Source organism: Aedes albopictus, chromosome 2 (genome assembly GCF_035046485.1).
Source record: "Aedes albopictus strain Foshan chromosome 2, AalbF5, whole genome shotgun sequence".
Taxonomy (NCBI): Eukaryota; Metazoa; Arthropoda; class Insecta; order Diptera; family Culicidae; genus Aedes; species Aedes albopictus.
This window is the reverse complement of record NC_085137.1, coordinates 106,578,698-106,593,371: the sequence shown is the minus strand read 5'-3', so window position 1 is coordinate 106,593,371 and position 14,674 is coordinate 106,578,698. Positions and strand designations below refer to the sequence as shown.

At 38.8% G+C, this 14,674-nt stretch overlaps 1 protein-coding gene across 3 annotated transcripts in view; it reads left to right on the top strand.

Annotated features, from left to right (window-relative positions):
- Positions 1-2,055, top strand: part of LOC109420550 (chaoptin) — a 611,746-nt gene extending 609,691 nt beyond the window's left edge. For all 3 annotated transcript variants that reach the window (XM_062850196.1, XM_062850197.1, XM_062850198.1), the window contains one exon: positions 1,183-2,055. In XM_062850196.1, coding sequence (XP_062706180.1) covers positions 1,183-1,377 — 195 coding nt within the window. In that variant the 3' untranslated portion in view covers positions 1,378-2,055. The remainder of the gene's footprint in view (positions 1-1,182) is intronic.
- Positions 2,056-14,674: the final 12,619 nt, after the last annotated feature.

Sequence of the window (14,674 nt, the reverse complement as noted above, 5' to 3'; positions counted from 1 at the left end):
GAAGCTTCCAAGGGTCGTGTTGGCATAGATTTCTTCAGAAATCCAGTAATCTTGTTGGAAAAACAAAAGTTATCATACAAAGGCCAAGCAGGAGTACGAAGAGGTTTTAAGAACCCGCCAAAAACTTTTTCAATGTGGCAAGAATCTCGCAATCAGGACCTTACACGAAAATTTCCATAAAAATATCCCCAGCAATAGAACATTATATGTCGAACAACTATGTCACTGGAACGAAACTCCGAAATGTAATAAATACAAAATGCAAGTGAATGTCATAATGACATCTGTGTGGGAAAAAACTATTTCAAAAATGGATGCATGCACGTGAAAGTCGCATTGAAAAATACGACAACATTTTAACAAAATCGATATTGCACTTTGGACAATAATGACCAGGTGCATCGCGTAGAGATTTATTTCCAAGAAGTGCACCGTGAACCAAAAGGTCTGAAAACCCCTGGTTAAGAGGTTTTCAGGGCTTTTGGAAGGACTACAGGGGCGTTTCAAGGATGGCTTAAAGGATACTCATTAGTGTTTTAAGGGTGTCATGAGGTTTTAGTTGAGTTTCAAAGGAACATCAAGGTGGTTTCAAAATAAAAAGCGTATTTACAATTCTGTAAGGCGTTTTGCAACTTTTCCAAATGTCTTTGATACAAGGATTGTTTAAACTACTGCGTACCAGATATCACATGGTACATATGTATACCATATTCCGGCATGGGCAGTCTTAAGATGGCAGGGTCAAATATTTGATCAAAAACAGACCACTTCTCAAACATCTGGTTTGACTTGATCGTATTTTCATTAGTGTCAAATTGATGTTCCTTCTTTAGTTCATTCCTTGTCAAATATTAGAACATGTGTACTCGATGTTCAACAGTTGATGAAAAACTGGAACAGAAAAACAGCCACACTTCAAGACTGAAATGTAATCATCGAAGATGAAACTCAATAGAAGATTAAGTACACCAGGGAAAATCTGAAGTGTTTTGCTTATTCAGCGGATTTTTTACGGACTATCACCTCCATTTTCTGTTCAGTGATAATAATTCACCGTAAGCCAGCTTTCTTTTCCGCTACCCAGGAAAAAAAAACAATCGTTCAAACCAACCGCAATAATTCTTGCACACACACACTTGTTCTAACAACATATCTTTTCCTATCTCCCACTTTCTGTTGCAGCGGGCGAAGCGAAGTACCTGCACGGATCCGCTGACTGGCCGGCGGTTACCCTTCCTGGAGATGTTCCCGGAGGACCTGCTGTGCCACGCGAGCGCCCTCAGCAGTTTGGCGCTGAAGCTGCGCTTCCGGTTTATGATCATCTGCCTGAACGTGCTGCTAATAGTCGTACATAAATCTAGGATTCTGATATTTTAATGCTCCGGTTCCGCCACAAACCACCACCCACCATGAGAGAGTATCCTGCGCCGCCGTGGGTTTGTTTGGGTAGGGGTATGAGGGTGTGAGCGATTGTCCAACTTTCGTGTAAAAGTTTTTCATGCTCCATGGCAGCCAACAATTCCTTACCCTAGCGGAGCCGAGAAGAGGTGGTCAGCCAAGTGATGCGGATTAAGAACACTCACACAATTTACCGTCGGAATGTGGATGGAGGATGAAGGTAAGCCAGGCAGAAGGGCGTGAATGAGGGAATGAAGCTACACTGTATAGACGATAAGCCGAGTAAGTGGAAAACATTTTTTTCTGATTGCTGCAGCCAGTATTGAGGGTAAATTCGTTGTACATACTAGGGAAATATTTTTTTAATCGAGTAAAAGGTCCAAATTAGTGTTACAGGAGCTCCCTTTCCTAGGAGTTGTTGAACAGAAGAAAAATAAAGAACATTAAAACGTCGATTGAACGAGATTTCAGAAAGCGTGTACCAAAGCCAACCTTTGTATAAGTGAGTAAGTTCGCGATTAGTTTCCCTAAGAAGAGAGACCGATAAGTTAGGAGAAGCTCTTAAAATGTGATAAACGGAAGATTTGCTATATATAAATCCAAACTTATAAAACCGAAATGAAAATAAACAATCAATAAAATTGTATTCAACGGCGAGACGAGAAAACTTTTTCCTTCCCACGAACGCAATGAAGAGAGAGGGGAGGTGACATGGCAGGCGAAAAACTCCCATTTGTTCGTTAACTAATTTAAATTTTAATTTGTTCGCCATCTCCGAGTGTTTTGCTCTTCCTTTTGAGTTGGCATCGCATTTCCAGTGTACCACCTACCACCTAGTAATCCACCATGTTCATCCGAATTTTCGCGCGGTGACGAGAAGAGAGGGATCCTTATCCCGGGCGCAGTCAATATGTTCTTTAACTTCGGAAAAATATGGAAATATGATGCCAAAAACAAGTGCGAACTGCGAGGCGATGCTTTCGAGTGGTGGGAGGGTTTTCGTTATCCATGCAGATAAGAGGGGACTTGAATCAGAAGAGGGGCGCACTTACTGCAGGAAGTGGCAAATTGATTTAACTTTTTGCTGGTGAATATTATGCAGGCGATGATGAGATTAATTCAAAGTGCTCAAACTGCAGTTGGGTTTTATTTTGTCAAGTGCGATGTGCTGCGATTGACGTGGTTAGTATCAGACGGAACTGTAAACTAAATCGTTTATGTCTGGCATTTGTAACTTTGCCAAGGATGATTGTATTCATTCTTCTCCATTTTTTAGCACTTCATTAAAGCAAAGTATGAAAACTTGCACTAATATTAAATGCATTAATTCATTTCATTTATTTAATTACACTTCTTTACATAGATATATATAACTGAGTCCATTAACCGCGTGGTTATTTTTCTAGATATTCCGAAGTAACACAACACCACATAAGCTCTTCAGATAAAAAAAAATCCTACCAGTATGAGAGCCCATGGGTTACTCCCCAAAATGCCCCGGCAACTCTTGGGGTTCTTTAAAAACAATCTGGTAAAGATTCATACTTAGGTTTCATGCTGAGAGTTCTAAAGTTTCTTACATGATTTAATTCAGAAATTTCAATAGCTATTTATCCAAAAATATTTAAAAAATATTAAAGAAAATCTTGCAAGGATTGCTTTAGAATGAATTACGAATTTCCTAAGAAATTCATTGGGGATATCTTCAGAATTTATCTGAGAAATTCTTCTTGAAATTTATGAATGGATCCATTTGGAAAACGATTCATTGTAATCTTCAGATATTTCTCCACGGATTCCTTTAAAAATTCATAAGAAATTCGCAAAGTGATTTCTTCAGAACATTTTACAAATAATTTAATAAAAAATCTGCCAGGATTGCCCCGGAACATTTCTCCTTGGATCCCTTCCGGAATTGAATTTTGATTCTTGAAAAACTTCTCCAAGAACTCCTCTTGAAAACCTTTTATAGGTTTCCTCAGAAATTCCTCCATCAATTCTTTCAAAATTCCGCTCGAGAATTCTTTCAGGATATCATCCTCAGAAATGCTTTCAGCAGTTCCTTCAGAAAAATAAAAATTCCTCCTGAAATTTCTCCTCGGATTTCTCTAAAAAATCTTTCACAGATACCTTTAAGAAGTTTTGCAAAGTGGTCATCAGAAATTCTTCCATGAGTTCCTTAAAAAAATTCCCTGGAGATCCCTCCAGCTTTATAATGTACTTTCATTAATTTGTCCAAGGATTCCATCTCGAAATCATCAACGGGTTGCTTTCAAAACCAGAAATTTATCCAGGAATATTTTTATATTAATTTCCATGAGTTTCTTCTGAAACTCCGCCAGGGATTACTTCAGATTTTCTCCAAATTTCTACAGGAATTGCTCAAGAAATTCTTTCAAAGATTCTTTCGTAAACTCCCAGTGGTTTTGTCGAAAACATTTCTGGAGTTTAATTCAAAAATTCGTTCGGGAAGTCCACTAGAGATTTGTTTAGGAATTGATTATTGAGATTTATATAATTGAGATCCATTAAAAATTTCCGCCGTAATTTGTTCAGGAGCATTTGCAGGGATAAATCCAGAAAATCCTGCAGTGATTCTTCCAGGAATTCATACAGAGATTCCTTCAGGATATCCGCCAAATATTTTTCCATGCAATTCTCCATAAATTCAATCATTGCTTAAAACATAACTCAAATATTGTCTCTGCAAGGAAGAATTTGATCAAAAATATTTCCTAGAAATGTTTACAGGAATTCTTTGAGAAATATTTCGAGATTTTTCCAAAGAATCTTTACTGAAACTTAGGTATCTGTGCGTTTTATTTTTATAAATATTCCTACAGGAATCGCTTCTGAAATAAGACCTCAAATAGCGATTTCTTCATAAAATGAAAAGATCAAAATTCCTCTGGAAATTTCTCCATCTATTTCTTGAGAAAATCTAAAACAGACTCGTTGAGGAATTTTCTTTAAGGTAACTTTATAATTTTTGTAGGAATTCCACCTAAGGCTTTTCCTGGGAATTTCTGCAGGTATTTCTCTAGTATTTTTATTACAAAACTCCCTGCTGGAATTTCTTAAAAAAAAATCGCAGTATTTTTTTCAGTTATTTTTCTGGAGATTCATTCGAAAGTTTTTCCTGAGATTTCACAGAAGTTTTACTGGAGATTTATTCAAAAAGTTTTCTTATGAAGCTGAGAAGATCCTTCTGGGATTCCTGCACGTGGCTGGAAATTGCACAAAAATGCTTGGAATAATCCCAAGAAGACTCACTAGAGGAAATTCTAAAGAAATCCCTGGATGATTGCCTTAGTAAATCACTTCTTATTATTATTTTGGAGATCTCAGAAGAAATTCTAACGGACATTGTAGGCAGGCACTGGTGCGTTCCGTACGATCATTTTGGATTAACAGTTAGTGTTGGTTTGAATCTCGTTAATACAGATAAAAAAAATTATTGTACACTCCGTTACTGAATAAATTGAAATCTTTAAGCATTTATTTCGTGTCGCGTGTATTATCATTCGCCGTCTTTTCCATTACGTTACATTTTTCTGGAGCGATTCTAGGACAAAAAACTAATGGAAAAGTACTGGAAGAAGGTCTTTAAGATATCTCCTTAATTCCTAGAAAAAAATCATGAGAATCTTCTCAAGGAATTCTTAAAGTTATTTTAAGGAAAAAATGTTTGAGATATTTCTAAAAGGAGTCCTGCAGATATCCGAAGAGAAATGTGTGCAAAAATTCCTGCAGATATGACAGACGAAGGTACTGGTGAAATTTTTGTATTAATCAACTAATAAACTTCTGAGGAATCCCTGGAAAAACCGTTGAAGGTATCCTGGAAGAAAAACTCCTAGAAATATCTCTGGAAGAATTCATAGAAGAATTTCGTATGCAATTTCTTCATGGATAATTGCATAAACATCACTCACTGAAGATAAAAACAAAACACATCCTGGAAAATGTATACATAGAACTTCTGAAAGATTTTTTGATCTTTTTTAAAGGATCTTTGAGGAATACCTGTATGAACAGGAGAATCCTCTGCAGGTATAAATGATATAGATGGTTCAATCACCGCGAAATGATGTGTTGGTGGTTCATCGATTGTCTGGCAAATATGGACAACCTGGCAGAAGTGAGGTTTTATTATTTTTTCGTCGAAAACAATCGATGAACCACTAACACGAAGGTAAAACAGAAGGATTGACTGATACAGTGATACATGTTTTGAAACATTTAAGGAAATTAATTATGGAGTACTTTCTGTGGGAAATGCTGAGGGAATCTTTGGAGAAATTTTGCCATCATCGCCGGAAAAATATGAAAAATATCTTAACTAAGGTCTCAATTAGCCTTAAAGTATCCCTGGAGGAATACCTGGAGTCATTTCTGGCGAAACTTCTTGAAAATGTTCTAGTTAAAATTATAAATAAATGCCTAGAGATGGAGCAAGACTTGAAGAAATTCTGGAATTTTCAATAATAATTTCTGAAAGAGTTTAAGGAAAAAAATAGTTTTTCAAAGAAAACTTCTCGAGGAATTTTTGAATGAAACTCTGAAATAATATTCAATTTTTTTTCTTGGAATTGCATTTTTTGAAAAAAATCTTTGGATAAACTCAAGGATAAACTCCTTGAAAATCCTTGGAAATATTTCTTGAGTTCTTGAGAGATTTCCAGATGAATATTGATGGAAAATTCTTACAGAAGTGTGTTAAGCAACACATTAAAGAATATTTGCACAAACTTCCGTAGCAATCCTTGAAAAACATTTCTAAATAATCGCTGAAGAAATCTCAGGAAGAATTTATGAACGAACCTTGCTTATATCATTCTAGAAAGTCCTGCGAGATTTTTTTTTTAAATTTTGATAAATCTCGACAGAATCCTCAAAGGAATTTCTGGCGGTATTCATGAAGGATATCATGGAGCAGTAAGGGGATAGGAATGAATTCTCAATTTTAAAAGACTTTTTGGAAGAATCTTTAGAACAGTTATTGCTGAACTCAAAATTCAGTCATTCCTATGGGAGTTGATAACATAAGAAGGCGCTGAGATTCAGAGATCTTGAGTAAACAGCTCTGATTCATCCACAAAACCCTGAAGGAACTCCTGCAGAGATTGTTGCATTACTATTTTCAATGATTCGGGCAGGAGTTCATTCAGATATTCTTGCAGAAGGATACAGGATTTTCTCCAGGTATTCACATCTTACTACAGAAATTTCTCCAACATTTGCTCTAAGGCAAACTCCAAAAATTCCTCTACCGATTTTCAAAAATACTTCCTAGGCATATAAAATTTTAGAAACAAATCAATTTTTTTCTAGGGATCTTTGCAGACGTTTATCTATGCGCTTCCCCAAATATTCCTACAATTTTTTTCATAGAATTCGTCCACATATTTTCCAGGAACTTTCCAAAACATTCCTCAAAATTATTTCTAGGATTTCCACCAAGGGCTCCACGATAAGTTTCCCCAAGAAGTACTTACAAAATCTCTCCTTGGATTCTTTCAAAATATTTCTTGGGATTTCTTCAGATATGCTTCCAGAGATTCAGTCAGAAGTGCTTCCTCAGATTTTAACGGGGATTCTACTGAAGATTTCCTAAATAGTTCTTCAAGGGTTCATGCTGGGATTCTTTCCAAAATCCCTTCGAGAACATTTTTTATTTTTTTTTCTATTTTCATCTCCATAGAATTCTTGAAAAAAAAACAGGGTTTTCGCCAAGAACTTCCTTAGAAGATTGTTTTAAAAGCTCTTCCATGGAGTTTTTTTTAGAAATTCTTTAAAAAAAAATCTTTGCATATCCTACAGATTGCTTCGATAGTTCTTCCTATAGTTTCTCCAAAAGTTCTTTAAGAAATTCCTTCTGCGATTCCTGCAGAAATTCCAACAAGGTTTTTTTTTGGGAATTGCTCTTGCAGCTCAATCAGAAATATTTCTCAGGATGACATTAAACACCCCTGCCAAATTTGTTCAAATTTGTTCAGAATTTTCCTAGGAATTTTTAAGAATTCCTTCCAGAAATTTCCTAAACTGTAAAATTCTGAAAGCAGCCCAATGGAATTTTTATGAAATTTCAGAAGAAATATTTCAAGACATCCCTTAACAACACCTGGAAGTACCTTTGTAAAATCCAAGAAGATATTTTGAAACTTTTTTGGAGGAATTTCTGGACACAAAATACTTAAGTAATTTCTGAAGTTATCGCTTGCTAGACTCCTGTATGAATGCCTTGTTTAATACCTAGAAGAATACCTGAAGAAACACATGACGATACCTTATCAATTTTTGGAAAAATATCTTGAGGGACTTCTGAAAGAACTGTGTAAGAAATCGAGGAAAAAAATTTTTAAGAAATTTCTGGAAGGATTCCTAGAAAATTGAATGAGGAATTTCTAAGCGAGTTTCTTGAAAAATGTCTGCAGAAATCACAGACAAAGTTGCTAATGGACTTCTCAAAATAATCTTTTAAAAAATTTATGAGGGATCTCTGGAGACTTTCTGAGGAAATCCTTGGAAAAACTACTGGAGATACTGGAGATACTCTGCGGGAATTCTCAGAAAAAATCTTTTACAATTCCTTAAGGCATTTCCTTGGCGGGTTCTTTGGAGAACCAGTGAGAAAATTTAAACAAAATGAATTTTTGAAGGAATCGGAATTGGAAATTATTGAAAAATCTTTGGAAAATGCTAATGAATAGATTCTGGAGTCATTTCTGTTGAGGTAATATTTGGAATAAGATAAAGAGAGAATAAAGGAACCTCTAGAAAAATTCAATTTTCAACTTATATGTTTCTGGAAAACTGTTTTTTTTTAAGAAAAGCTTTAGAATTATTGCTGAAAAATAAAATCTAAAAATCGTGGCAAAACAAAATTTATAGGAAATTTCTAGAGGAATTTCAGGAGGAATTTCCAGAAGTATTCATTGAGGAATTTCCAGAGGAATTACTGGAGGGATTTTCAAATGAATTCCTGAAAGAATTTCCAGAGGAACTCCGGAAGGAATTTCTAGAGGAATTCCTGAAGGAATTTGCCGAAGTATTCCCGATGGAATTTCCTGAAGAATCCCTTATAGAATTTCTAGAGGAATTGCTGAAGAAATTTCCAGCGGAATTCATGGAGGAATTTCCACAGGAATTCTTGAAAAAAAATTCAGAGAAATTCCTGGAGGAATTTCCAGAGGAATTTCATGAGAAATTTCTAGAAGAATTCCTGATGGAATCAACATAAAAATTTCTGATGGAATTTTCAGAGGAACTCCTGAAGGAATTTCCAGATGAATGCCTGAAGGAATTTCCAGAGACATTTTGGAAGGCTGTTCTGGGATTTCTAGGAACTCTCAGAATTGGAATTTCCAGAGGAATTCCTGAAGGAATTTCCTGAGGAATTCCAGGAGGAGCTTCCAGAGGAATTCCTTAAAGAATTTATAGAGGAATTCCAGAAGGAATTTTTAAAGGAATCCCTGTCGGAATTTCCTGAGGAATAACCGAAAGAATTTCTACAGGAATTCCTGGAGGAAGCTCAAAAGAAATTTCTAAAAAAAATCAAAGGAATTCCTTTGAAATTTCCAGAGAAATTTGATGAAGAATTTCCAAGGAAATTTCCAGAGGAGTATTTAGAGAGATTCTTGAAACAATTTCCAGAGGAAGTCCCGGTGGAATTTCCAGAGAAATTTATGGAGTATTTTTTAGAAAAAATTGGGAGATTTTCCAGAGAAAATCCTTCAGAAACTTCCAGAGGAATTTCCAGAGGAATTCATGGAGGATTTTTAGAAAAAATCCTGGAAGAAGTTCCAGAGGAATTTCTGGGGAAATTTCCAGATAAATTACTGAAGGAATTTCCAGAGGAGAATTCCAGGAGGAGTTTCTAGAGGAGCGTTTCTAGTAATACACGGCATACTCCTGTCCTGACAATTTGGAAGAAAACCGCAACTCCACTTAAGGTGCTCAAGATATTATGCCCAAAACCAGTAAACTCAGAGATGCTTACAATTTAACTAGAGACATTTTACCAATTAAATATATTATCTTAACAACTTTGAAACATCAATCAGCTTTGAACCTAATTTGATTGCAAGCCAATGAAACATAACTGTGTTAACCAGTTCAAAGAAATCACCAGAAAGTCGGGTTTTGTCATCACCTTTACTCCCTCCAAATGCAAGTTCTCAGAACTCATTTCAAGAAATCAAAAGAAGGACCGAGACTCATTCAACGTGGGGCCCGCAAGAAGCATATCAATTAATCTTGTTTTCGGTTGTCCCCAGTTCCCAACCTCCCATTGAGATCGGATGAACTGTCGCATTTAGCTCAACGGGATTCAACTTTTCATTCTTGTTTGTGGCTTTTCGAGAAGTGCCTTAACTGAATCAACGGATAAACGGACGCCGGTGACGAAGACGGCGCCAGAACCAGAACCAGGACAAGCATAAAAAAAAAAAAGAAGCTCAAATAGGCACTCTTTGGCGCGGAACAGAGCGGAATCATCGCCACCATCATCGCCTTTGCCATCCTGACCACCACCTTGTGGTTTTTACGGCCAAGTTCAAAGAAACAGAAGAAAAAAAAACAACGAAATGGCAACTGAGAAAAATCAAGTCGTTTCGGGGTCTTTTCATAGAGAGCCGTTGATTAACGCGTGTTGCCACAACTACCGACCGACTGCGGATAAAACCAGAGAGTTCGAGCGCGAAGCAAAAAAGGCTTTCAGGCGAACGAAACAGTGACCAAACAAGCGACGGAAAATCCGGTCACCGACACCGTTTTATTTTTATTTAGATTTTTCTCTCCGGTTCCGTGGGAAAAGTGTAGAACTTTCATAAATTAATGATTTTCGCCAAACGAATTAGATACATTAGAAAAACTTTCAAATGAATTTGAATTCCCGAAAATTCCAAAAGAACACCTGGATGAATTTTCTACATAATTCCAGCAGGAATTTTGAGAGGAATTCCTGCAGAAATTTTGAGAGAAATTCCTGGAGGAATTTCCAGAGGAATTCCTGGAGGAATTTCCAGATGAATTTCCAGAGGAATTCCTTGAGGAATTTCCAGAGGAAATTCTGAAAGAATTTCCAGAGGAATTCCTGGAAGAATTTCCAGAGGAATTCCTGGAAGAATTTTCAGAGGAATTCCTAGAGGAATTTCCAGAGAAATTCCTGGAGGAATTTTCAGAGGAATTCCTGGAGGAATTTCCAGAGGAATTCCTGGAGGAATTTCCAGAGGAATTCCTGGATGAATTTCCAGTGGAATTCCTGGAGGAATTTCCAGTGGAATTCCTGGAGGAATTTCCAGAGGAATTCCTGGAGGAATTTCCAAAGGAATTACTGGAGGAATTTCCAGAGGAATTCCTGGAGGAATTTCCAGAGGAATTCTTGGAGGAATTTCCAGAGGAATTCCTGGAGGAATTTCCAGAGGAATTCCTGGAGGAATTTCCAGAGGAATTCCTGGAGGAATTTTCAGAGGAATTCCTGGAGGAATTTCCAGAGGAATTCCGGAAGGAATTTCCAGAGGAATTCCGGAAGGAATTTCCAGAGGAATTCCGCAAGGAATTTCCAGAGGAATTCCGCAAGGAATTTCCAGAGGAATTCCGCAAGGAATTTCCAGAGGAATTCCGGAAGGAATTTCCAGAGGAATTCCGGAAGGAATTTCCAGAGGAATTCCGGAAGGAATTTCTGGAGGAATTCCGGAAGGAATTTCCAGAGGAATTCCGGAAGGAATTTCCAGAGGAATTCCGGAAGGAATTTCCAGAGGAATTCCGGAAGGAATTTCCAGAGGAATTCCGGAAGGAATTTCCAGAGGAATTCCGGAAGGAATTTCCAGAGGAATTCCGGAAGGAATTTCCAGAGGAATTCCGGAAGGAATTTCCAGAGGAATTCTGGAAGGAATTTCCAGAGGAATTCCGGAAGGAATTTCCAGAAGAATTCCGGAAGGAATTTCCAGAGGAATTCCGGAAGGAATTTCCAGAGGAATTCCGGAAGGAATTTCCAGAGGAATTCCGGAAGGAATTTCCAGAGGAATTCCGGAAGGAATTTCCAGAGGAATTCCGGAAGGAATTTCCAGAGGAATTCCGGAAGGAATTTCCAGAGGAATTCCGGAAGGAATTTCCAGAGGAATTCCGGAAGGAATTTCCAGAGGAATTCCGGAAGGAATTTCCAGAGGAATTCCGGAAGGAATTTCCAGAGGAATTCCGGAAGGAATTTCCAGAGGAATTCCGGAAGGAATTTCCAGAGGAATTCCGGAAGGAATTTCCAGAGGAATTCCGGAAGGAATTTCCAGAGGAATTCCGGAAGGAATTTCCAGAGGAATTCCGGAAGGAATTTCCAGAGGAATTCCGGAAGGATTTTCCAGAGGAATTCCGGAAGGATTTTCCAGAGGAATTCCGGAAGGAATTTCCAGAGGAATTCCGGAAGGACTTTCCAGAGGAATTCCGGAAGGAATTTCCAGAGGAATTCTGGAAGGAATTTCCAGAGGAATTCCGGAAGGAATTTCCAGAGGAATTCCGGAAGGAATTTCCAGAGGAATTCCGGAAGGAATTTCCAGAGGAATTCCGGAAGGAATTTCCAGAGGAATTCCGGGAGGAATTTCCAGAGGAGTTCCGGGAGGAATTTCCAGAGGAATTCCGGGAGGAATTTCCAGAGGAATTCCGGGAGGAATTTCCAGAGGAATTCCGGGAGGAATTTCCAGAGGAATTCCTGGAGGAATTTCCAGAGGAATTCCGGGAGGAATTTCCAGAGGAATTCCGGGAGGAATTTCAAGAGGAAATCCGGGAGGAATTTCCAGAGAAATTCCGGGAGGAATTTCCAGAGGAATTCCGGGAGGAATTTCCAGAGGAATTCCGGAAGGAATTTCCAGAGGAATTCCGGGAGGAATTTCCAGAGGAATTCGGGAAGAATTTTCAGAGGAATTCCGGGAGGAATTTCCAGAGGAATTCCGGGAGGAATTTCCAGAGGAATTCCGGGAGGAATTTCCAGAGGAATTCCGGGAGGAATTTCCAGAGGAATTCCGGGAGGAATTTCCAGAGGAATTCCGGGAGGAATTTCCAGAGGAATTCCGGGAGGAATTTCCAGAGGGATTCCGAGTGGAATTTTCAGAAGAATTCCGGGTGGAATTTCCAGAGGAATTCCGGGAGGAATTTCCAGAGGAATTCCGGGAGGAATTTCCAGAGGAATTCCTGGAGGAATTTTCGAACAAATTCTTGGAGGAATTTCAAAAGGAATTCCTGGAGGAATTTCCGAAGGAATTCCTGGAGGAATTTCCGAAGGAATTCCTGGAGGAATTTCCGGAGGAATTCCTGGAGGAATTTCCGGAGGAATTCCTGGAGGAATTTCCGAAGGAATTCCTGGAAGAATTTTCGAAGGAGTTCCTGGAGGAATTTCCGAAGGAATTCCTGAAGGAATTTCCGAAGGAATTCCTGGAGGAATTTCCGAAGGAATTCCTGGAGGAATTTCCGAAGGAATTCCTGGAGGAATTTCCGAAGGAATTCCTGGAGGAATTTCCGAAGGAATTCCTGGAGGAATTTCCGAAGGAGTTCCTTGGAGGAATTTCCGAAGGAATTCCTGAAGGAATTTCCGAAGGAATTCCTGAAGGAATTTCCGAAGGAATTCCTGGAGGAATTCCCGAAGGAATTCCTGGAGGAATTCCCGAAGGAATTGCTGGAGGAATTTCCGAAGGAATTCCTGGAGGAATTTCCGAAGGAATTGCTGGAGGAATTTCCGAAGGAATTCCTGGAGGAATTTCCGAAGGAATTCCTGGAGGAATTTCCGAAGGAATTCCTGGAGGAATTTCCGAAGGAATTCCTGGAGGAATTTCCGAAGGAATTCCTGGAGGAATTTCCGAAGGAATTCCAGGAGGAATTTCCGAAGGAATTCCTGGAGGAATTCCCGAAGGGATTCCTGGAGGAATTTCCGAAGGAATTCCTGGAGGAATTTCCGAAGGAATTCCTGGAGGAATTTCCGAAGGAATTCCTGGAGGAATTTCCGAAGGAATTCCTGGAGGAATTTCCGAAGGAATTCCTGGAGGAATTTCCGAAGGAATTCCTGGAGGAATTTCCGAAGGAATTGCTGGAGGAATTTCCGAAGGAATTCCTGGAGGAATTTCCGAAGGAATTCCTGGAGGAATTTCCGAAGGAACTCCTGGAGGAATTTCCGAAGGAATTCCTGGAGGAATTTCCGAAGGAATTCCTGGAGGAATTTCCGAAGGAATTTCTGGAGGAATTTCCGAAGGAATTCCTGGAGGAATTTCCGAAGGAATTCCTGGAGGAATTTCCGAAGGAATTCCTGGAGGAATTTCCGAAGGAATTCCTGGAGGAATTTCCGAAGGAATTCCTGGAGGAATTTCCGAAGGAATTCCTGGAGGAATTTCCGAAGGAATTCCTGGAGGAATTTCCGAAGGAATTCCTGGAGGAATTTCCGAAGGAATTCCTGGAGGAATTTCCGAAGGAATTCCTGGAGGAATTTCCGAAGGAATTGCTGGAGGAATTTCCGAAGGAATTGCTGGAGGAATTTCCGAAGGAATTCCTGGAGGAATTTCCGAAGGAATTCCTGGAGGAATTTCCGAAGGAATTTCTGGAGGAATTTCCGAAGGGATTTCTGGAGGAATTTCCGAAGGAATTTCTGGAGGAATTTCCGAAGGAATTTCTGGAGGAATTTCCGAAGGGATTTCTGGAGGAATTTCCGAAGGAATTGCTGGAAAAATTTTCGAAGGAATTCCTGGAAAATATGTTTGAGAAATTCTTTTTCTTGCGGAGGAATTTCCAGGGGAATTTCTGAAAGGATTTCCAGAGAAAATATCAGAAAAACTCTGTGGAAAAATTAATGAAAATATTGTAATTTCCATGGATCTATCTAGCACTCACGACTTTTCCTTTGCTATTTTTTTCACATTTGATGAATGACGCCTTGAAAGCGAAGCAGAGTCTCCCGCAGACGCTGAGCTGGTTGGGTCCGGACAAGCAATTGTGAAAATTGAGTTTGTAAATGAGGATGTTTCTTAAATACTTTTTTTCCTCTGGTACCAGTCTCCCTTGGACACCAGTTTGGGTTGGACGGCCACAGCCAGCATTATGTTTATCCGTCTGTGGCCGCGATTCAGCGAAATATAATCAACTAGTACCATTAGACCCCCGCACCGACCGCGCTTCCTCTTAAGTACTTGCTTCTGGTGGATGACTGTCATCATCACTCATCAACCTTTTCTGTTCTGTGGGTGGTTTTCTCATGTTTTTGATCCCACAAAATAGCGGTGGAGAACCAGGCAAAAACAGT